We start from the raw sequence: 23,122 nt of genomic DNA, 5'->3' as shown, positions 1-23,122 counted from the left end.
TAAAGATGCATGGCATTAAGGGGAAAGTAGCAGCATGGATAGAGGATTGGTTAATTAATAGAAAGCAAAGAGTGGGGATTAATGGGTGTTTCTCTGGTTGGCAATCAGTAGCTAGTGGTGTCCCTCAGGGATCAGTGTTGGGCCCCACAACTGTTCAAAATTTACATAGATGATTTGGAGTTGGGGACCAGGGGCAATGTGTCCAAGTTTGCAGACGACACGAAGGTAAGTGGTAAAGCAAAAAGTGCAGAGAATACTGAAAGTCTGCAGAGGGATTTCGATAGGCTAAGTGAATGGGCTAGGGTCTGGCAGATAGAATACAATGTTGTCAAATGAGAGGTTATCCATTTTGGTAAGAACAACAGCAGAAGGGATTATTGAAATTATTAAATATTAAATATGCTGCTGTGCAGAGAGACCTGGGTGTGCTAGTGCATGAGTCGCAAAAAGTTGGTTTACAGGTGCAACAGGTGATTAAAGGCGGCAAATGGAATTTTGTCCTTCATTGCTAGAGGGATGGAGTTTAAGAACATAGAACATAGAAAATACAGCACAGAACAGGCCCTTCGGCCCACGATGTTGTGCCGAACCTTTGTCATAGATTATCATTGAATTTACAGTGCAGAAGGAGGCCATTCGGCCCTTTGAGTCTGCACCGGCTCTTGGAAAGAGCACCCTACCCAAACTCAACACCTCCACCCAACACCAAGGGCAATTTGGACATTAAGGGCAATTTATCATTGGCCAATTCACCTAACCCACACATCTTTGGACTGTGGGAGGAAACCGGAGCACCCGGAGGAAACCCACGCAGACACGGGGAGGACGGGCAGATTCCGCACAGACAGTGACCCAAGCCGGAATCGAACCTGGGACCCTGGAGCTGTGAAGCAATTGTGCTATCCACAATGCTACCGTGCTGCCCTGGAGAACAAATAAATCTACACTATATCATTTTACTGTAATCCATGTACCTATCCAATAGCTGCTTGAAGGTCCCTAATGTTTCCGACTCAACTACTTCCACAGGCAGTGCATTCCATGCCCCCACTACTCTCTGGGTAAAGAACCTACCTCTGATATCCCTCCTATATCTTCCACCTTTCACCTTAAATTTATGTCCCCTTGTAATGGTTTGTTCCACCCGGGGAAAAAGTCTCTGACTGTCTACTCTATCTATTCCCCTGATCATCTTATAAACCTCTATCAAGTCGCCCCTCATCCTTCTCCGTTCTAATGAGAAAAGGCCTAGCACCCTCAACCTTTCCTCGTAAGACCGACTCTCCATTCCAGGCAACATCCTGGTAAATCTCCTTTGCACCTTTTCCAAAGCTTCCACATCCTTCCTAAAATGAGGCAACCAGAACTGTACACAGTACTCCAAATGTGGCCTTACCAAAGTTTTGTACAGCTGCATCATCACCTCACGGCTCTTAAATTCAATCCCTCTGTTAATGAACGCGAGCACACCATCGGCCTTCTTCACAGCTGTATCCACTTGAGTGGCAACTTTCAAAGATGTACGAACATAGACCCCAAGATCTCTCTGCTCCTCCACATTGCCAAGAACTCTACCGTTAACCCTGTATTCCGCATTCATATTTGTCCTTCCAAAATGGACAACCTCAAACTTTTCAGGGTTAAACGCCATCTGCCACTTCTCAGCCCAGCTCTGCATCCTATCTATGTCTCTTTGCAGCCGACAACAGCCCTCCTTACTATCCACAACTCCACCAATCTTCGTATCGTCTGCAAATTTACTGACCCACCCTTCAACTCCCTCATCCAAGTCATTAATGAAAATCACAAACAGCAGAGGACCCAGAACTGATCCCTGCGGTACGCCACTGGTAACTGGGCTCCAGGCTGAATATTTGCCATCCACCACCACTCTGACTTCTATCGGTTAGCCAGTTCGTTATCCAACTGGCCAAATTTCCCACTACCCCATGCCTCCTTACTTTCTGCATAAGCCTACCATGGGGAACTTTATCAAATGCCTTACTAAAATCCATGTACACTACATCCACTGCTTTACCTTCATCCACATGCTTGGTCACCTCCTCAAAGAATTCAATAAGATTTGTGAGGCAAGACCTACCCCTCACAAATCCGTGCTGACTATCCCTAATCAAGCAGTGTCTTTCCAGATGCTCAGAAATCCTATCCTTCAGTACCCTTTCCATTACTTTGCCTACCACCGAAGTAAGACCAACTGGCCTGTAATTCCCAGGGTTATCCCTAGTCCCTTTTTTGAACAGGGGCACGACATTCGCTACTCTCCAATCCCCTGGTACCACCCCTGTTCACAGTGAGGATGAAAAGATCATTGCCAACGGCTCTGCAATTTCATCTCTTGCTTCCCATAGAATCCTTGGATATATCCAGTCAGGCCCGGGGGACTTGTCTATCCTCAAGTTTTTCAAAATGCCCAACACATCTTCCTTCCTAACAAGTATTTCCTCGAGCTTACCAATCTGTTTCACACTGTCCTCTCCAACAATATGGCCCCTCTCATTTGTAAATACAGAAGAAAAGTACTCGTTCAAGACCTCTCCTATCTCTTCAGACTCAATACACAATCTCCCGCTACTGTCCTTGATCGGACCTACCCTCGCTCGAGTCATTCTCATATTTCTCACATATGTGTAAAAGGCCTTGGGGTTTTCCTTGATCCTACCCGCCAAAGATTGTTCATGCCCTCTCTTAGCTCTCCTAATCCCTTTCTTCAGTTCCCTCCTGGCTATCTTGTATCCCTCCAATGCCCTGTCTGAACCTGGTTTCCTCAGCCTTACACAAGTCACCTTTTTCCTCTTAACAAGACATTCAACCTCTCTTGTCAACCATGGTTCCCTCACTCGACCATCTCTTCCCTGCCTGACAGGGACATACATATCAAGGACACTTAGCACCTGTTCCTTGAACAAGTTCCACATTTCACTTGTGTTCTTCCCTGCCAGCCTATGTTCCCAACTTATGCACTTCAATTCTTGTCTGACAACATCGTATTTACCCTTCCCCCAATTGTAAACCTTGCCCTGTTGCACGTACCTATCCCTCTCCATTACTAAAGTGAAAGTCACAGAATTGTGGTCACTATCTCCAAAATGCTCCCCCACTAACAAATCTATCACTTGCCCTGGCTCATTACCCAGTACTAAATCCAATATTATCCCTCCTCTGGTCGGACAATCTACATACTGTGTTAGAAAAGCTTCCTGGACACACTGCACAAACACCACCCCATCCAAACTATTTGATCTAAAGAGTTTCCACTCAATATTTGGGAAGTTAAAGTCACCCATGACTACTACCCTATGACTTCTGCACCTTTCCAAAATCTGTTTCCCAATCTGTTCCTCCACATCTCGGCTACTATTGGGGGGCCTATAGAAAACTCCTAACAAGGTGACTGCTCCTTTCCTATTTCTGACTTCAACCCATACTACCTCAATAGGGTGATACTCCTCGAACTGCCTGTCTGCAGCTGTTATACTATCTCTAATTAATAATGCCACCCCCCCCCCCCCCCCCACCTCTTTTACCACCCTCCCTAATCTTATTGAAACATCTATAACCAGGGACCTCCAACAACCATTTCTGCCCCTCTTCTATCCAAGTTTCCGTGATGGCCACCACATCGTAGTCCCAAGTACCGATCCATGCCTTAAGTTCACCCACCTTATTCCTGATGCTTCTTGCGTTGAAGTATACACACTTCAACTCATCTCCGTGCCTGCAAGTACTCTCCTTTGTCAGTGTTCCCTTCCCCACTGCCTCATTACACGCTTTGGCGTCCTGAATATCGGCTACCTTAGTTGCTGGACTACAAATCCGGTTCCCATTCCCCTGCCAAATTAGTTTAAACTCTCCCGAAGAGTACTAGAAAACCTCCCTCCCAGGATATTGGTGCCCCTCTGGTTCAGATGCAACCCGCCCTGCTTGTACAGGTCCCACCTTCCCCAGAATGCGCTCCAATTACCCAAATACGTGAAGCCCTCCCTCCTGCACCATTCCTGTAGCCACGTGTTCAGCTGCACTCTCTCCCTATTCCTAGCCTCGCTATCACGTGGCACTGGCAACAAACCAGAGATGACAACTCGGTCTGTCCTGGCTTTTAACTTCCAGCCTAACTCCCTAAACTTGTTTATTACCTCCACACCCCTTTTCCTACCCATGTCATTGGTACCAATGTGCACCACGACTTCTGGCTGCTCACCCTCCCCCTTAAGGATCCTGAAGACACGATCCGAGACATCCCTGGCCCTGGCACCCGGGAGGCAACATACCTTCCGGGAGTCTCGCTCGCGACCACAGAATCTCCTATCTATTCCCCTAACCATTGAATCTCCTACAACTATTGCTTTTCTATTCTATCCCCTTCCCCTCTGAGCCCCAGAGCCAGACTCAGTGCCAGAGACCTGGCCGCTAGGGCCTTCCCCCGGTCGGTCATCCCCCCCAACAGCATCCAAAACGGTATACTTGTTTTGAAGGGGAACGGCCACGAGGGATCCCTGCACTTTCTGCCTGTTTGTTTTTTTTCCCCCTGACTGTAACCCAGGAGACTAGGGAGGTTATGCTGCAATTGTATAAGGTGTTAGTGAGGCCACACCTGGAGTATTGTGTTCAGTTCTGGTCTCCTTACCGGATACTGGCACTGGAGGGTGTGCAGAGGAGATTCACTAGGTTAATCCCAGAGCTGATGGGGTTGGATTAAAGGATAGGTTTAGCAGACTGGGACTGTACTCGTTGGAATTTAGAAGGATCTTATAGAAACATATAAAATTATGAAAGGAATAGATAGGATAGATGCAGGCAGGTTGTTTCCACTGGCGGGTGAAAGCAGAAGTAGGGGGCATAGCCTCAAAATAAGGGGAAGTAGATTTAGGACTGAGTTTAGGAGGAAATTCTTCACCCAAATGGTTGTGAATCTATGGAATTCCTTGCCCAGTGAAGCAGTAGAGGCTCCTTCATTAAATGTTTTTAAGATAAAGATAGATAGTTTTTGAAGAATAAAGGGATTAAGGGTTTATGGTGTTCGGGCCGGAAAGTGGAGCTGAGTCCACAAAAGATCAGCCATGATCTCATTGAATGGTGGAGCAGGCTCGATGGGCCAGATGGCCTACTCCTGCTCCTAGTTCTTATGTGTAGCACGGACCCACAATAAATCTCCCCCACATTCTGCTTTTCAACACTCGGACAGAATGTAATGTATCAGAGTTTGCTGACAGTAGAGAGTTAGATGGAAAGTAAACAAGGGACGAAAAGATACAACTTTATATTGCCTGTACCAATCCTTTGTACCATGCTGAATGGTGTATTAGAGCAGCACAGTAGCATAGTGGTTAGCACAGTTGCTTCACCGCTCCAGGGTCCCAGGTTCAATTCCCAGCTTGGGTCACTGTGTGCAGTCTACACATTCTCCCCACGTGCGCGTGGATTTCCTCCGGGTGCTCCGGTTTCCTCCCAGTGTCCAAACATGTGCAGGTTAGGTGGATTGGCCATTGTAAATTGTCCTCGTGTCCAAGGGTTAGGTTGGGTTGCAGGGATAAAGGGGACAGGGTGGTGGTGTGGGGCTTAAGTAGGGTGCTCTTTCCAAGGTCCGGTGCAGGCTCAATGGCCTCCTTCTGCACTGTTAATTCTATGATTCTATGAGATGCCTTCCCAGATCCAGAAATCTAATAAATCTTACCATGAGCTCCGAAAGGGGATCAGAGCCAGAGCTGATGCCACTTGTATCCGAGTCAGACGGGCTGCTTGATCGAGAGTCCAACACGGAACGGCTATCCATTCGCTTTGGCAAAGATGATGCAATTTGGTCAGTGTAATTTAAACCTATTGGATCCAGTGATGGAAATCCAACCGCTGTTCTAGTCAGCTGAGCAGTCAGGGGGTTAGTGAGCAAGCCTAAAACTGTACGTAGGGAGAAAAAAATAATTTTAATGTACACATTCGACGAAATGCAGCTCAAAAAGATGTCTCCTTGCAAAACACTTACTTGATGGCCATTCAGATGCCTCCCCGCTGCCCAAAGCAGTGACAGTTCTCATTTCCAAATTCCATATTTAAGCTCCTCTCCATTCCTCTGACATCTACTCCTTTTCCACCTGGGGGTGCAGGGTGCCCCTGGGGAGGGGGCAGCTCCGCAGGTACAACATTTCTAGTTTGGTGGGGAAAGCTGATCAGGCAAGGTGGGATGGTCTCCCTCTGTCACTGGTGGGTCGGGTACAGGTGGTTAAAATGAACGTGTTGCCACGATTTCGGTTTATTTTGCAATACCTACCGCTTTTCCTGCCAAAGGCCTATTTCAGAGAGATTGAGGGAAGGATTACTTTGTTCATATGGGGAGGGAAGGTGGCCAGAGTTAGAAAGGTACTGCGATAGAGGGGAAGGCAGGCAGGGGGTTTGGGTCTTCCGAACCGGATGTATTACTAGTGGGCGGCGAATATGGAGACGGTGCGGAGTTGGGTCAGAGGGGTTGATTCCCAGTGGGTCAGAATGGAGGATAGTTTGTGCAGGGGATTGGGATGAGCAGATTCTTTAAAGGAGTAGAAGATGTGTGAACGTTGCGGAGGGGAGGGGGGGGCTAATCACGTTCATGTGTTTTGGTCCTGTCCAAAGCTAGAGGAATACTGGAAGGAGGTTTTTAGGGTAATTTCTAAAGTGGTGCATGTGAACTGGACCCAGGCCCCCAGGAGGCCATATTCGGGGTGTCGGAGCAGCCAGGGTTGGAAACGGGTCCGGAGGCGGGTGTTGTAGCCTTCGCCTCATTGATCGCCCAAAGGCGGATCCTGATAGGTTGGAGAGCAACCTCCCCACCCTGTGCCCTGGTGTGGCGGGGGACCGGTTGGAATTCTTGACTCTTTGATGGTTAAGTTTGAACTGAGGGGAAGGATGGAGAGGTTCTACAATTCATGGGCATTATTCATTATGCACTTTCAAGAACTGGATATCAAACAAGGCAATCACAAGAATCAGTGGACCTTGATCAAAGCTTCCCACCAAGACAATACAGTCGTCAGCTTTTCTCCAGCTCACGTTATAAACTAAAGATACCCTTGATGCAGAACAGGCTCAACAATATCAGGCATTACTATGTTAAACATAACCATCATGGAATGGTCTCCTTGTGTCCCTAACATCACCCACATTTTCAATACCAAGCATGGAAATCGCAATCATTTTGTGCAGTTACCTTCACCTTTTTGTTAACCACAAAACACCAACCACCAGGGGAGACAGTGGTTCGCACTGTTGCCTCACCGTGCCGAGGACCCGAGTTTAAACGCAGCCCACTGTCAGTGCTGAATTTACAGTCTCCCTGTGTATGCATGGGTCTCACCCCCACAACCCACAGATGTGCAGGCTAGGTAGATTGGCCACACTAACCTGCCCCTTGAATGGAGTACTTTAAAATTAACCACCCTCTTCTCCTCCTCCTCCCTCCTCGCCCCCCCCCCCCCCCCCCCACCACACACACACACACACACACACACACAAAAGACCAGCCAATGGGGACTAGCTGTTTAAAGAATACAATAAAAGGTCACAATCTTTAGTAGAACCCCTCACACCCCATAACATGTATTTAACTTCTCAAGATGCAGGAATGCGAGATCCCCAGCCACACTAGGCGCTGGGTGGAGAAGCTGACCTCCTCCACTCCCAACAGAACCCTCTGTGAGTGATCAACGAGGCAAATGCAAAGACATCCGTCCCCACACCCGATTGCAACTCCTGCATGTCTGATGCCCCAAGTACAGCCACTAGGGGACTGGGCTGAAATCCATCTGCAAAATCTGACATGGTGCTGAAGGAGGAGACCTAAAATCTCACCAGCTCAGGACACGCCCAGAACATATGCACATGGTTTGCTGGGCCCCTCCCACAGCACTCATTCCACCCCCTTTAACAAAACGCACTTAACCAAGTGTGCCCTGTGTACCTGCATCAACCCTAGTCTCGCACAGTGGCGTTCACGCCCACGCCAAGGCCTCACCAAATCCTCTCCTCTAATGCTACCTTCGTCGACTCCTCCCACCTTAGCCTTCATCCCATCAAGGACACAGTACCCTCCGCCATTATCCTCCTGTAAATTCCCACGGTACTCCCCCTTTCAACCCCACGAGCGTCAAACTCTTGGCGGCACAACCAGAAACAGGAAGAATGAGGGGATCTCAAACAAAATCCTAATGGGACTGGGCAGGCTAGATGAGGGAAGAATGTTACGATGTTGGGGCCTCCAGAACTAGGGATCATAACCCAAGAATAAGGGGTACGCCATTCAGGACTGAGCTGAAGAGCTTCTCAACTGTGAACTTGTGGAATTCTCTACCGCAGGAAGCTGTTGGGGCCAGTTTGTTGCAAGAGGGAGCTGGATGTGGCCCTTGCAGCTAAAGGATCAAGGGATATGGAGAGAAAGTGCAAGTGGGATACGGAATTTGCATGATCATATTGAATAGTGATGCAGGCTTGAAGGGCTGAATGGCCTACTCGTGCACCTATTCCCTGGAGAGAACGTCAGCGAGGCAGTCAGCAGTACCCACAGCCACATCCCCTTAGTGAGCCCGACTCCATCCTCCCCACACCAATCCAGCCCCCATCTCCGTATTCACCACCCAACAGTAGTTGAACCTTGGTAATGCCAAAATTGCCAATACCCAACTGACAGTCCCTTTCTACGACTGTTCGGCAAAACCTAGCAAATAAAGGACAAAATAAACCTCCACCCCTGCAGAAAACACCTTTTGGCCAAAAAAACAAAAAACAGTACACATTGGAATAGGAACCGAAAACGTGGCAAAGTGTCCGTCTGTACGGACTACACCCAGCCTGCCAAGGACCGTGGGAGGCTATCCCACATCTGTAGTTCTGCCCTAACCCGACCCACCAGGCTCGTAAAGTTCAACTTACGAAGCAGAGCCCATTTCTTAATTTTTCCAATTAAGGGGCAATCCACCTACCTTGCAAGTCTTTGGGTTGTTTGGCGGGGGGGGGGGGGGGGGAATGACCCATGCAGACACAGGGGGAATGTGCAACCTCCAGTGTGGCCCAGGGCGGTGATCAATCCCAGGTGCTCTGCGCCATGAGGCAGCAGTGCTAACAACCGCAAAGTAGCTTCCTTCTCCAGCAGGGTAACCGAAAACTCACTCTTCCCCAGGTTTACTTTGTACCCAAAGAATCCCCCAAACCATTTCAACAGCACCATTATGCCCCCAACAACCACCTACCCTTCACGAACCCCGTTTGACCCTCTCCATCAATGTTATCTGTAGTTGCCAGGTTAAACTGTGTCTGCAATACCTTCCTAGTAACCAATAGCTCCAGGATGGGACCCTCCACATATTTACCGTCAAACTGCAGAATCTCATCCACCAGCTGCTGGTGCTCCTCCCTCGCCTCCTCTCACCACCGCCTTCAATGCCTCCCATAATTCCAAAGACCTCTATTTTTATAAAACCTTGACAAACCTACTTCCACCCATAAAATTTCATATCAAACCTACTCCATCACTAAAGAGCCTTGAGGGCCCTGCATTATTGGTTAGCCAAGCACCATTCTCCCACAAAAACCCTATCTCACTCCACATTTTCCTCAAAGGTCATAGAACAGTGACTTCCGGTGACGTCGGGCGGGAGGCGGCCACACAATGGAGGGCTCCCGTTCGGGAACGGCATTTTTGCGGCTTTAAGCCCGGTCCCAGGGTCCACGGAGGCGGCAAAAGCAGGAAGAAACAGTGACGGCATAGTGAAGAAAATGTCAAGGGCAAGCAAAAAATCTTCCGTAAAGAAAACAGCTGAATGTCCGTCGGGGAGTGGAAAAGTCACCGCGGCGTCACCAAGGAAAATGGAGGCTGGAGCACCAGAGGAGGCCGCATTGCTTACGGCTGAAGAAATAACTACGGTGATGGCTGCGGAATTCGAAAGACAGTTTACAAGATACATGGAGACAATGAGGAAGGAGATGAAAGAGGTTTTGAGTGCGCTGGTGGAGGAGGCGATTTACCCAGTGATGACGGTGGCGGCAAGCGCAGTGGCGGAGGTGCGAGAGCAAGGGGAGGCGCTGAAGGAAGTGAAGGAGATGTTATTGCAGCACGGTGATCAACTTACCTCGATAGGGAAGGAGATACGGAAGGTGATGGACATTAACAAGGATCTGTGAGGAAAAATGGAAGACCTAGAAAACAGATCCAGGCGACAGAATGAGGATTGTGGGGCTGCCTGAAGGAGTTGAAGAACTGAGGCCGATTGAGAATTTTGCCGCGATGCTGGCAAAACTATTTGGGGGGGGGGGGGGGGGGGGGGGAGAGAAAAAAAAAAAGAGGATCCCTCCCGATATGAATTGGATCGGGCTCATCGGTCGTGGAGGCCTCTACCAATGGCGAGTGAGCCACCAAGGGTAGTGACTCTGTGCTTCCGTAGGTACAGTGTGAAGGAGAAGGTCCTGAGCTGGGCCAAGCAGAAGCGGGTGGTGCAGTGGGCTGGAGCTGGTATACCAGGACTTTATGGTGGAGCTGGCAAGGAGGCGGGCTGCCTTTGACCAGGTGAAGAGGGCACTGTACATTAGCAAGGTGCAGTGCGGCATTGTATATCCAGCGAAGCGGAGGGTGACTTACAAGCTCAGGGACTTTATTTTGGAACGGCGGAAGCAGCGGAGGAGTTTGCGAAGGCAGAAGGACTGTGGCAGAATTGAGAAATGGCCATGAGCCGATGTGACCTCATGACTGACTATTTTCTTTTTTTGTTTCCCTGCATGCGGGTGTATGGGCTAAAGGAGCCAATGTTGTATATATTTGGACAAGGGAAGTGATGGGACTTTCACTTGAAATGAGGGCTTTTTGGGGTGTAGGTGGATATGTGGGGTGTGTGCGCTAAAAGGGGATTTCTGGGCTTTCCTAGGGCCGGGCAAGGGGGAAAAGGGACCCGGGTGGGGGCCTCCACACTGGCCGTTATAAGCCCACCAGTGAACAGGAGTGAGGTGGGGGGAGGGGATGCAGCCATCTGAGCCTGGCAGAACAGGGTCTGAGTGGTCTGGCTGGGGTGGAAAGTTTTTTTTTTGGGGGGGGGGGGGGGGAAGAGAGAGAGGAGGAGGAGGGAAGAGAAAGAGAAAGAGAAAAAGAGAAAGAGAAGGAGAAAGAGAAAAAAGAGAGAGAGAAGAGTTTTACAAGAGGCAGTCGACGGGAGGAGTTTTGGGGGGGGGGGGGGGGGGGGGGGGAGTGTACAACTCTTGGGTATCATGTACAGTACTCTTTCAGAGGTTGGATGGCGTTGAGTGTAGGGGGAGTAGACTCTATAGGTCAATGGTGACCATGGGCTGTCCCAGACTCCTTTTTCGCTTTTGTTTTTTGTTTCCACCGTGGGAGAGTTTGTTTTATGGGATGCATATATTGACAGGTGGGCTGTTGTTTGGGGTGGTGGGAGGATGGGATCGTTGGTATTGTTAAGGGGATTGATTTTGTATTTGTTACTGTTTGTGGGTGGGGTGTAAATTTTAAAGGAAAATGGAGAATAAAAATTTTTTTTTTTTTTTTTTTTAAAGTCAGAACAGTAATATCCTTTCTGTTCCCCTCTTCTCTTCTCCCTCCCCCCCCCCCCCCCTAGGGTTAGGGTTAGGGTTAGGGTTAGTAAAAAATCGACACCGCATCGGAAACTGGCCAGTGTCAAATTACATACTGTATTCATTGCAGTATTATCCTCCACTTCAACTGTGTGATTTTGTTGAGATGTCCTTGCATGGTTGCCCCAGAGTACAACATTTCTAGCACTGGTCTGCTATGTCCCGGCCACAGCCCCTCAAGGATCCATCTGCAACCTCAGATGTTCTACATGTTAGCTGATGATACCCACTTCTACTAATTTATTGAACATCTGACCAGTTATGCCTTCAGATGTGCCATGGTTTTAAAAACGGACAATGTTCCTTCCTGCCACATTTGGATAAGAAATAATTACCACCCTCAACTGAAAACCAACTTCAGACCCATTAGTAAAGCTGTTCATTTCCACCAGTGTAACCTGTGTCTGTCCATTCCTGTACTGCTAAACCCCTTACCAAATTGCTCTGACTGTCCATTGGTCATAACCAATATGGCAGACAGCTGGCATTATCCTGTACCCCCTCGCCAACTTATTCCCCCAATCTATTTCTCCTCTCTCTCTCCCCCTCCAAGCTATTATAGAACACACTGTAGATGCAAAACATTCAAATTATGGAGAAGAATTTAAAAAGACAGACTTACTGGTTGCACCATATTTTGGTAATTGACTCGTCAAAAAAATATTTAGAGACAGGCAAGGATTTCAGAGTTTAAAATCAGCCAATATCAATTAATCAAGGGTTTCTGCAAATAATTTGTGTTTCTTTTTTTTTTTAAAATCGCAAGAGCAGCAGAGTTTTGTGCCACTCCTCAGCTGGATATTAGTCAAAGCACAGCAGCAGAAATGATTGACCTTCAGATTGTCCCTCTAATTCGTCACAGAGCTAGGCCTAGCTACTGCGTTGCTGCTGCAAGTCAGGTAGTGGAGTTCTAAACATGGCATAGCTATTTCTTGTGAAGATCAGTTAGTGGTCTAGAGTAGCAAAAATTTATCTTGTCAAGACTCCCTGAATAGTGACCATAATAATCACCACCAATACGGAATGGAACTTCGAATGATTGTCAATTTTGACAAGAACGAGAGATCAATTAGGTGCTTGACCAAGTAAACAAGCCACTGCTATGCGCAAGTAGCATAAATTAAAAAATCACCAGAACCAAGAGCAAAATTTGAAGATTGGAATACAGATTTTAAAAGGGTAGGGATTACAAAGATAGACTCCAACACTCACCTGGAATTCAAGACCAAACATCACAAATGCATCAAGCCAAAGTTGGTCCTACAGTACTAAAATTTGGGATCTGGATGAATTTAAATGGGTGGGGCTAGGTGTTAATATTAAATGCAGAGCAACAAAGCTGACTTGGCATTAAAACTGAGGAAATGCATTCCGGCTGCAAAGTTGGTGCTTCACCACAATCCAATATCTTTGTAGGTTTCTCATTTTCCCCTTTTCAAAACCCTACACAAAAGCAGAGGGGAATGTATAGATTACCAATCCAAATATTTGTACAAGCTACCATTTTGCTTCAATCTACCTTTTATCTGCTCCAGTAGAAGTCAAGATTACGCTGCTGTTTAAGTGTAGCTGGCAAGTTCACCTGACCCACAGAAGTAGTGAGAAAAAAAATGCCTGACAGCTCCCACGTTAAGTGGACATGTGTTGAATTAGTATAATAGTGAAGGCAGTTCATCCTACCCACATCAGCATGAAACCCCGATGACTGACTCAAACCTCTTGTGAAAAGTCATGACAAGTAAGCTCAAAATTGATGCACAACAAAATACTGCCAGCACATTTTCTTTTAAATCAGGAAGTAAATATTAGGCTGTCCTGATCTGCATTTGGGAAGATTTAGATAGGAGGAACGAACCAATAACCCAAGGGGTGAAGCCCATTCAACAGGAAAACATTTCAATAGCTTGTTTTGCAAATTTGCACTTGGGTCACTAGTTTGTGACAGGAAATTGGTAAATTTCAAACCAGGATTGCAAAAAAGTGCCGTAATTAGCATCAGAATCCAAAGCTTGGGGGAATGAATTACCACCTGTCCACATGTTGGGTAAAAAGGAATTGCCACCTACCAACATGCTTCAATGCAGCACAAATGTAGAGAAGAGGTGCAATTCACAACACGTCACCCTCCCCACGACAAAACTTTATATATTAATTAACACCAGTTGGGTGTGATGTGAACAGTGATTCACCATCCGTAAATCAATTACCCAAGAGTGGCCAAATAAAACTGTTCAAGTTATATGGAAAGGCAAGGGTATCCTCTGATAGAAACAGCTGGTATTTGCATCCATCCTCATAAACACAAGTGATGGATAGCGTGTAATGACCATGTGCTGAGAAAACCTGTATTTACTGGTGAGGGATGCTCTTAGATAAGTACTGGGAATTTTGAAAGGGTCAATTTGCTTCCCAATTAGGCTATCATTAGGAAAGCAAAATTCTAAATAGAAGTGTTCGGGCAGCAGGGTGGTGCAGTGGTTATCACTGCTGCCTATGGCACCGAGGACCCAGGTTCTATCCCGGCCCACTGTCAGTGTGGAGTTTGCACATTCTCCCCGTGTCTGCACGATTCTCACCCCCCACAACCCAAAGATGTGCAGGGTAGGTGGATTGGCCATGCTAAATTGCACCTTAATTTCAAAAATTGAATTGGGTACACATTCATAAAACATAAATGAAAAAAAATCTAATAGCAGTGTTAATTGCAGTAGTGTTGGATTGGAGGCTGCCTTTGTGGTATAATTTTTTGTGCAAAGAGAATTTGTGCAAAGAGAAAACAAAATCTTGACTCAGTGATCCAGGTGTTGAAGCAGATCTGGAAATAGAGCAGAAATTGTTAGAGGACACAGAACACTGGCTGTGCAAGGAAGTGTGGGTTGGGCGATGCCCATTGCTGCTGTTGGAAGTGGCGCCAGAGTCAACCAAGATCCAGAGGATTCTGTAGCATCAAGACGGTTGTGTCCCAAGTGAGGGGGTTTGGAGAAGCACACTCACCAGTGGCAACATCGAATGTAAGACTGCTGCCGAATGCAAGAAGGGTGAAACAAATGGTTGGCAAGAGTGAGTTAGGCTACAAAATGAAGGCAGAGTTGAAAAGACAGACCACACTGAGTTCTGTAATTATGAAGTGCATCTTGTAGTACTATTTGAAAATGAAATGAAAATTCTAAAATATCCTTTACCCTCATTATTGACCTTAGTTGCTTACAGTTAAAGTTTAGAAGGCAATTTTGTTGGTATTAAGAATCAGTCTCTTTGGGAATCAGTTGCAGAGACCAATATCGGAGAAAGGTAGAATCTACCACATGAGATATATCCATCAACCCCATGTTGGGAATACAGATCTATCCTCTATAGGATGGGTATAGAGGGATACGGCACAAGGAAGTGCTGAGGGATTTGGCAAAGGTTGGTATCATGACCAGGTTTGAAAATGTTGGTATCATGACCGGTACAGGCTTGGAGGGCCGAAGGGACTGTTCCTGTGCTGTATTATTCTTTGCTCTATCCCACAACATTCCCTCCCATTTCCCTTCTCTGCTCATGGCCCCTCTAGGGTTTTCACATGCATCTTAAAAAGGGGACGAACAGTGTTTGGGCATGGCCTCTTTTCCTCCTGCACTGGATTGCTTACGTGTAGTGAAATAAATGTAGGCCCTAAACAGAGGTTGCTGGTGCTTGAAACAAGGAGGTTCCATCATGCTTCATTCAGAGTTAAAAAGGAGTTAAAAGTTGATGCATGTGCCAGGGAGCTGCTAGATTGCAATCCAAAGCCACAACTTGCGCCCAAAGATTCATCTATTTTAAGTACATTGATGCCTCATGTCCCATTTAAATCTACTGCAAGGATATAGCAATTTGATCAATACCTCGTAGAAAGAGGATGAGAAATATAATGCCGTTAGCAATGTCGAACTGGAGAAGAACCTCCAGCCAAAATGATAATGCTAGAACATTTAGCATTGCCATTTAGTTTCTCACACTACTTTATTTCTTGATGTGCGCGTCACTGGCTGGGCCTTGAACAGAATAGCTTGCTAGGCAGAGCATTTGTATAGCAACAATGATTTAATGGTCATTAGATTTTTAATTCCAGATTCTTATTAAACTCAGTTTCCCCACCTGCCATGGAGGAATTTGAATCCAGGTCCCCAGAGGATTACTCGGGTCTCTGGATTACTAGTCCAGTGACAACACCATGACGCCATTACCTCCCAACTTCTGGAAAAGTTAATTTGGGAATCAACAAATCGATCTTTCTTGAACCAGATGAACTCGCGATTTCTGCAGCTCAACATCATTACTGCCCTTACTCGATAATGAAACGTGTGAGATTGGGCTTTGCTGAAGGCTATACTGATTCAAGAATCTCATTGCCTGCTCCTGTGGGAGCTTGGGCATGCAGAGAAAAGACTTTCTCCATTGTTTATGCTCGGCCCTACTGAAACAGTTAAATGGTGTGATAAAACAGGCTGCAGAGAGGGAGGCCTCAACCTACCAGCCATGCAAAAGGGAAACCGTCATCATCCAAATTAATAAAATGGCTTCAGCATTGTTTTCCATATAACATGAGCAGCACTTCAACACAGACCACTTAGCCAGGTAACAAAAATCATCCAATATTTAAGCTAGTTCTAACTTCCAAACCACCAACTCAAATAAGGTCTGGTGTAGATCACCAGTTCCCCATGATGCTGCAATGTATTCCTCAATTAGAAATCAAAAGCAGACCTGCACTTCATCCTTAGCAGCAGTCTAAAATTTGGCAAAGGGTTAGGGTTTGACAAGGTTTTTTGACCATGTCCTTATTAGGAGAATTGCAGAATCAGGTAAACAAAATTCTAACTTTCAAGCCAAGCTATTTAATGCAAATTGATGAGCCTGTGCTTAAGACATGCATTTGGGACTTCCGGGTGCGGCGATGACCAGCTGAGTCGCACGTTTCGGCAGCTCCCTGTGAAACGGACTTTTGGGCTCTTGATAGGAGCCCCAACGGCAATTTTGACGGCTAAAAACACTGCGGTAAACCAGAAGGGAATCCCCCCTGGATACGGATGGAAAAAGGAGGAGTGTGGCCAGATTGCAGTGGATCCTTTAGAACAGCGGCAAGGAAGGCAAGCAAAAACCAAGATGGCGTCGGAAGGTGGCAGTTTAACATGGGGCCCTGAACAACAAGAGTTCTTGAAATGCTGTGTGGAAGAGATCAAAAAGGAAATGAAGAAAGAGCTGTTGGCCCCGATACTACAGGCGATCGAAGGGCTAAAGGAGGAACAAAAGACCCAGGAGCGGGAGCTTCGGGTCGTGAAGGCAAAGGCAGCCAAGAATGAGGACGACATACAGGGCCTGGTGGTGAAGACAGAGACGCAGGAAGCACATCAGAAACGGTGTGTGGAAAGGTTGGAGGCACTGGAAAACAACGCAAGGAAGAACAACCTGAGGATCCTTGGTCTTCCTGAAGGTGTGGAGGGAGCGGACGTCGGGGCATATGTGAGCACGATGCTGCACTCGTTAATGGGAGCGGAGGCCCCGGCGGGTCCGTTGGAGGTGGAGGGAGCATACCGAGTGATGGCGCGAGGACCGAGAGCAGGAGAAATTCCCAGAGCCATAGTGGTGAGATTCCTCCGTTTTAAGGATAGAGAAATGGTCCTTAGATGGGCGAAGAAAACTCGGTGTAGTAAATGGGAGAACGCGGTGATCCGCGTTTATCAAGACTGGAGTGCAGAGGTGGCGAGAAGGAGGGCGAGCTTTAATCGGGCCAAGGCGGTGCTTCATAAAAAGATGATAAAATTTGGAATGCTGCAACCGGCAAGACTGTGGGTCACATATCGAGGGAGGCACCACTACTTTGAGACGGCGGATGAAGCGTGGACTTTTATTGTGGAAGAAAAACTGGAATGAGCGGGTTATTAAAAAGAACGTTCGAACAAAGTGGTGGGGCGAATGTGGGGGGCAAAGAGGGGTTTTATGTACTAATCCTGCGATGTGGTAACTTCTCTCTCCCACAGGTGGTGATGGGGGGAGGAGGGGAGGTGGAGGAGATGGGCCGTTGGCCATTGGGGGCGGGGCCAAGGGAGAAGCGCGGGCTTGGTTCCCGCGCTATGATAATCATGGCGGGAATAGAGAAGCAGGAAGGAGGGGGCGTCGCACGGTGCGAGCCGAGGTCACGGGGGGGAAGCCGAGGTCAGCCAGAGTTTGCTGACTTCTGGGAGCAACATGGGGGAGTAATTACGCTAGCGGGGGGGGGGAAATTACTGGGTTGCTGCTGCTGGGGAGAGGGGGGAGCTGGTATGCGAGAGGATGGGCGGGGGGGCACCGCCTGGGGGAGATACAGCTGCGTGGGAACCGGGTGAGGAGCTGGAAAAAGGTGATGGCTAATCGACAAGGGGGGGTAGGAAGCCCCCCCAACTCGGCTGATCACGTGGAACGTGAGAGGGCTGAACGGGCCGATAAAGAGGGCACGGGTACTCGCACACCTTAAGAAACTTAAGGCAGATGTGGTTATGTTACAGGAAACGCACCTGAAACTGATAGACCAGGTTAGGCTACGCAAAGGATGGGTGGGGCAGGTGTTCCAGTCGGGGCTAGATGCGAAAAACAGGGGGGTGGCTATATTAGTGGGGAAGCGGGTAATGTTCGAGGCAAAGACTATAGTGGCAGATAACGGGGGCAGATACGTGATGGTGAGTGGCAAACTACAGGGGGAGACGGTGGTTTTGGTAAACGTATATGCCCCGAACTGGGATGATGCCAATTTTATGAGGCGGATGCTAGGACGCATTCCGGACCTAGAGATGGGAAAGCTGATAATGGGGGGAGATTTTAATACGGTGTTGGAACCAGGGCTGGATAGGTCGAAGTCCAGGACTGGAAGGAGGCCGGCAGCAGCCAAGGTACTTAAAGATTTTATGGAGCAGATGGGAGGTGTAGACCCGTGGAGATTTAGCAGACCTAGGAGTAAGGAGTTCTCGTTTTTCTCCTATGTCCATAAAGTCTACTCGCGAATAGACTTTTTTGTGCTGGGTAGGGCATTGATCCAGAAGGTGAGGGGAACGGAGTATACGGCTATAGCCATTTCGGATCATGCTCCACACTGGGTGGACTTGGAGACAGGGGAGGAAACAGGAGGGCGCCCACCCTGGAGAATGGACATGGGACTAATGGCAGATGAGGGGGTGTGTCTAAGGGTGAGGGGGTGCATTGAAAAGTACTTGGAACAGTTTAGCGGCGACGACAAAATGCTTCCCCTCTCTTTACTGAAGACAGCACAAAATCATCCGATGCTTGTGGAGTTGAAGAATGGAGAAACCTACAATGGTCACCTGGTCAGCTGTGACAACTGGATGAATATTAACCTGCGAGAGGTCATTTGTACGTCCAGGGATGGGGACAAGTTCTGGAAGATGCCGGAATGTTACATTCATGGCAGCACCATTAAATATCTCCGCATCCCTGATGAAATCATTGACATGGTGAAAGAAGAGGTGGTGTCAAAGGGCAGAGGTCGTGGCCTCCAGCAACAGCAACAACAGAAAGGGCGAGGAGCTGGTGGTGGTGCTGGCAGAGGTGTGTTTGGTGGGCGGGGCCGCGGAGTGGCCGGAGCAAACCGAGGACACGAGAAGCTGGGAAAGTTATCGGGAGTAAAGAAACCGTGAAAAGAATCGTGCGTGCGTGCGTCTGTGTGTGTGTGTGTGTGAGTGAGAGAGTGTGTGAGAGTGTCAGATTCTGACAATCTTTCTTTTGTGTAAAGGAGTCACATTCACCTTGGGTTTAGTTACAGAGATTCTGTCATTTATAAATAAATGTCAGAAGAAAAAAAAAAAAAAAGAAAAGTACTTGGAACTCAATGATAATGGGGAGGTCCATGTGGGAGTGGTCTGGGAGGCGTTGAAGGCGGTGGTTAGGGGGGAGCTGATATCAATAAGGGCACATAAAGGGAAGCAGGAGAGTAAGGAACGGGAGCGGTTGCTGCAAGAACTTTTGAGGGTGGACAGACAATATGCGGAAGCACCGGAGGAGGGACTGTACAGGGAAAGGCAAAGGCTACATGTAGAATTTGACTTGCTGACTACAGGCACTGCAGAGGCACAATGGAGGAAGGCACAGGGTGTACAGTACGAATATGGGGAGAAGGCGAGCAGGTTGCTGGCACACCAATTGAGGAAAAGGGGAGCAGCGAGGGAAATAGGGGGAGTGAGGGATGAGGAAGGAGAGATGGAGCGGGGAGCGGAGAGAGTGAATGGAGTGTTCAAGACATTCTATAAAAAATTATATGAAGCTCAACCCCCGGATGGGAGGGAGAGAATGATGGGCTTCTTGGATCGGCTGGAATTTCCCAAGGTGGAAGAGCAGGAAAGGGTGGGACTGGGAGCACAGATCGAGGTAGAAGAAGTGGTGAAAGGAATTAGGAGCATGCAGGCGGGAAAGGCCCCGGGACCGGATGGATTCCCAGTCGAATTCTATAGAAAATATGTGGACTTGCTCGCCCCGGTACTGACGAGGACCTTTAATGAGGCAAAGGAAAGGGGACAACTGCCCCCCGACTGTGTCTGAAGCAACGATATCGCTTCTCTTAAAGAAGGAAAAGGACCCGCTACAATGCGGGTCCTATAGACCTATTTCCCTCCTAAATGTAGATGCCAAGGTCCTGGCCAAGGTAATGGCAATGAGAATAGAGGAATGTGTCCCAGGGGTGGTCCACGAGGACCAAACTGAGTTTGTGAAGGGAGACAGCTGAACACGAACATACGGAGGTTGTTAGGGGTAATGATGATGGCCCCACCAGAGGGAGAAACGGAGATAGTAGTGGTGATGGATGCCGAGAAAGCATTTGATAGAGTGGAGTGGGATTATTTGTGGGAGGTGTTGAGGAGATTTGGTTTTGGAGAGGGGCATGTTAGATGGGTGCAGCTGTTGTATAGGGCCCCAGTGGCGAGCGTGGTCACGAATGGACGGGGATCTGCATATTTTCGGCTCCATAGAGGGACAAGGCAGGGATGCCCTCTGTCCCCATTATTGTTTGCACTGGCGATTGAGCCCCTGGCGATAGCGTTGAGGGGTTCCAAGAAGTGGAGGGGAGTACTTAGGGGAGAAGAGCACCGGGTATCTTTGTATGCGGACGATTTGCTACTATACGTGGCGGACCCGGCGGAGGGGATGCCAGAAATAATGCGGATACTTGGGGAGTTTGGGGATTTTTCAGGGTATAAATTGAACATGGGGAAAAGTGAGTTGTTTGTGGTGCATCCAGGGGAGCAGAGTAGAGAAATAGAGGACCTACCGTTGAGGAAGGTAACAAGGGACTTTCGTTACCTGGGGATCCAGATAGCTAAGAATTGGGGCACATTGCATAGGTTAAATTTAACGCGGTTGGTGGAACAGATGGAGGAGGATTTCAAGAGATGGGATATGGTATCCCCGTCAATGGCAGGGAGGGTGCAGGCGGTTAAGATGGTGGTCCTCCCGAGATTCCTCTTTGTGTTTCAGTGCCTCCCGGTGGTGATCACGAAGGCTTTTTTTTTTTAATAAAAGGATTGAAAAGAGCATCATGGGTTTTGTGTGGGCCGGGAAGACCCCGAGAGTGAGGAAGGGATTCTTACAGCGTAGCAGGGATAGGGGGGGGCTGGCACTACCGAGCCTAAGTGAGTATTATTGGGCCGCTAATATTTCAATGGTGAGTAAGTGGATGGGAGAGGAGGAGGGAGCGGCGTGGAAGAGATTAGAGAGGGCGTCCTGTAGGGGGACTAGCCTACAGGCTATGGTGACAGCCCCATTGCCGTTCTCACCGAGGAACTACACCACAGGCCCGGTGGTGGTGGCTACACTGAAGATTTGGGGACAGTGGAGACGGCATAGGGGAAAGACTGGAGCCTTGGGGGGTCCCCGATAAGAAACAACCATAGGTTTGCCCCGGGGGGAATGGATGGGGGGATATGGAATGTGGCAAAGAGCAGGGATAACGCAACTGAAAGATCTGTTTGTGGATGGGAAGTTCGCGAGTCTGGGAGCGCTGACCGAGAAATATGGGTTGCCCCAAGGGAATGCATTCAGGTATATGCAACTGAGGGCTTTTGCGAGGCAACAGGGGAGGGAATTCCCGCAGCTCCCGACACAAGAGGTGCAGGACAGAGTGATCTCAAAGACATGGGTGGGGGATGGTAAGGTGTCAGATATATATAGGGAAATGAGGGACGAAGGGGAGACTATGGTAGATGAACTAAAAGGGAAATGGGAAGAGGAGCTGGGGGAGGAGATCGAGGAGGGGCTGTGGGCAGATGCCCTAAGCAGGGTAAACTCGTCGTCCTCGTGTGCCAGGCTAAGCCTGATTCAGTTTAAGGTATTACACAGGGCACATATGACTGGAGCGCGGCTCAGTAAATTTTTTGGGGTGGAGGATAGGTGTGCGAGGTGCTCGAGAAGCCCAGCGAATCATACCCATATGTTTTGGTCATGCCCGGCACTACAGGGGTTTTGGATGGGGGTGACAAAGGTGCTTTCAAAAGTAGTAGGAGTCCGGGTCGAACCAAGCTGGGGGTTGGCTATATTTGGGGTTGCACAAGAGCCGGGAGTGCAGGAGGCGAGAGAGGCCGATGTTTTGGCCTTTGCGTCCCTAGTAGCCCGGCGCAGGATATTGCTAATGTGGAAAGAAGCCAAGCCCCCGGGGGTGGAGACCTGGATAAATGACATGGCGGGGTTTATAAAGCTGGAGCGGATTAAGTTCGTCCTAAGGGGGTCGGCTCAAGGGTTCACCAGGCAGTGGCAACCGTTCGTCGAATACCTCGCAGAAAGATAGACGGAATGGGAAAAAGAAGGCAGCAGCAGCAGCCCAGGATCGGGGGGGGGGGGGGGGGGGGGGGGGGGGAAGAGGGGGGGGAGGGGGGGGGTGGAGGAGGAACCGGAAGGACTCAGGGTTGTTAATATATACTGTATAGTATGTATAGGTCGTTGCTACAGATAATTATATATTGGACTGTTAAATTATATTTGGAGAGTGTTACTTGTGACAAGGCAGTTGCCAATTAGGGCTAGTTTTCATTTGTTATTTATTTATTCATTTTTTGTTTATAAAATAGGTCATTGTTATTTGTGTTGTTATAATATTGTGTAAAGGATGCACAATGTACTGTGTTGGTTGACCAAAAATTCTCAATAAAATATTTAATAAAAAAAAGACATGCATTTGGCAGAGGTAAAATGCCAGCTAGCCCAGGCAGTGTATGGACAGTACTAAAATGTCACTGGGACTTGATGAAAAATGAAATGAAACAAAAATGAATATCGCTTGTCACGAGTAGGCTTCAATGAAGTTACTGTGAAAAGCCCCTAGTCGCCACATTCCGACGCCTGTTCGGGGAGGCTGGTACAGGATTCACCCTACAACAAGGTCAGTAACCTGGCCACAAACGATAGCCTTTATTGAGCAGTCCTGGGACATCTCTTCTTCCTTCAGAGGGGAAACTGAATTTCACATTATATCTGTTGTTTCAAATTACAACAATTATTGCAGGCT

General features: G+C 48.1%; 2 protein-coding genes across 5 annotated transcripts in view; one reads left to right on the top strand and one right to left on the bottom strand.

Annotated features, from left to right (window-relative positions):
• The window catches only part of cpeb1a (cytoplasmic polyadenylation element binding protein 1a), a 110,925-nt gene that overhangs the window by 27,107 nt on the left and 60,696 nt on the right, over nucleotides 1-23,122 (bottom strand). For all 4 annotated transcript variants that reach the window (XM_072493054.1, XM_072493052.1, XM_072493053.1 and 1 more), the window contains exon 4: nucleotides 5,693-5,913. In XM_072493054.1, the coding sequence (XP_072349155.1) occupies nucleotides 5,693-5,913 (221 nt within the window). The remainder of the gene's footprint in view (nucleotides 1-5,692; nucleotides 5,914-23,122) is intronic.
• Nucleotides 18,837-19,411, top strand: LOC140404470 (U6 snRNA-associated Sm-like protein LSm4). Its single transcript, XM_072493056.1, has one exon. The coding sequence runs from the start codon at nucleotides 18,852-18,854 to the stop codon at nucleotides 19,266-19,268; it is 417 nt and encodes a 138-aa protein (XP_072349157.1). The 5' UTR covers nucleotides 18,837-18,851; the 3' UTR covers nucleotides 19,269-19,411.

The sequence above is a fragment of the Scyliorhinus torazame genome, chromosome 30, assembly GCF_047496885.1.
Source record: "Scyliorhinus torazame isolate Kashiwa2021f chromosome 30, sScyTor2.1, whole genome shotgun sequence".
Classification (NCBI taxonomy): domain Eukaryota; kingdom Metazoa; phylum Chordata; class Chondrichthyes; order Carcharhiniformes; family Scyliorhinidae; genus Scyliorhinus; species Scyliorhinus torazame.
This window is presented reverse-complemented; position numbering and strand designations above follow the sequence as displayed.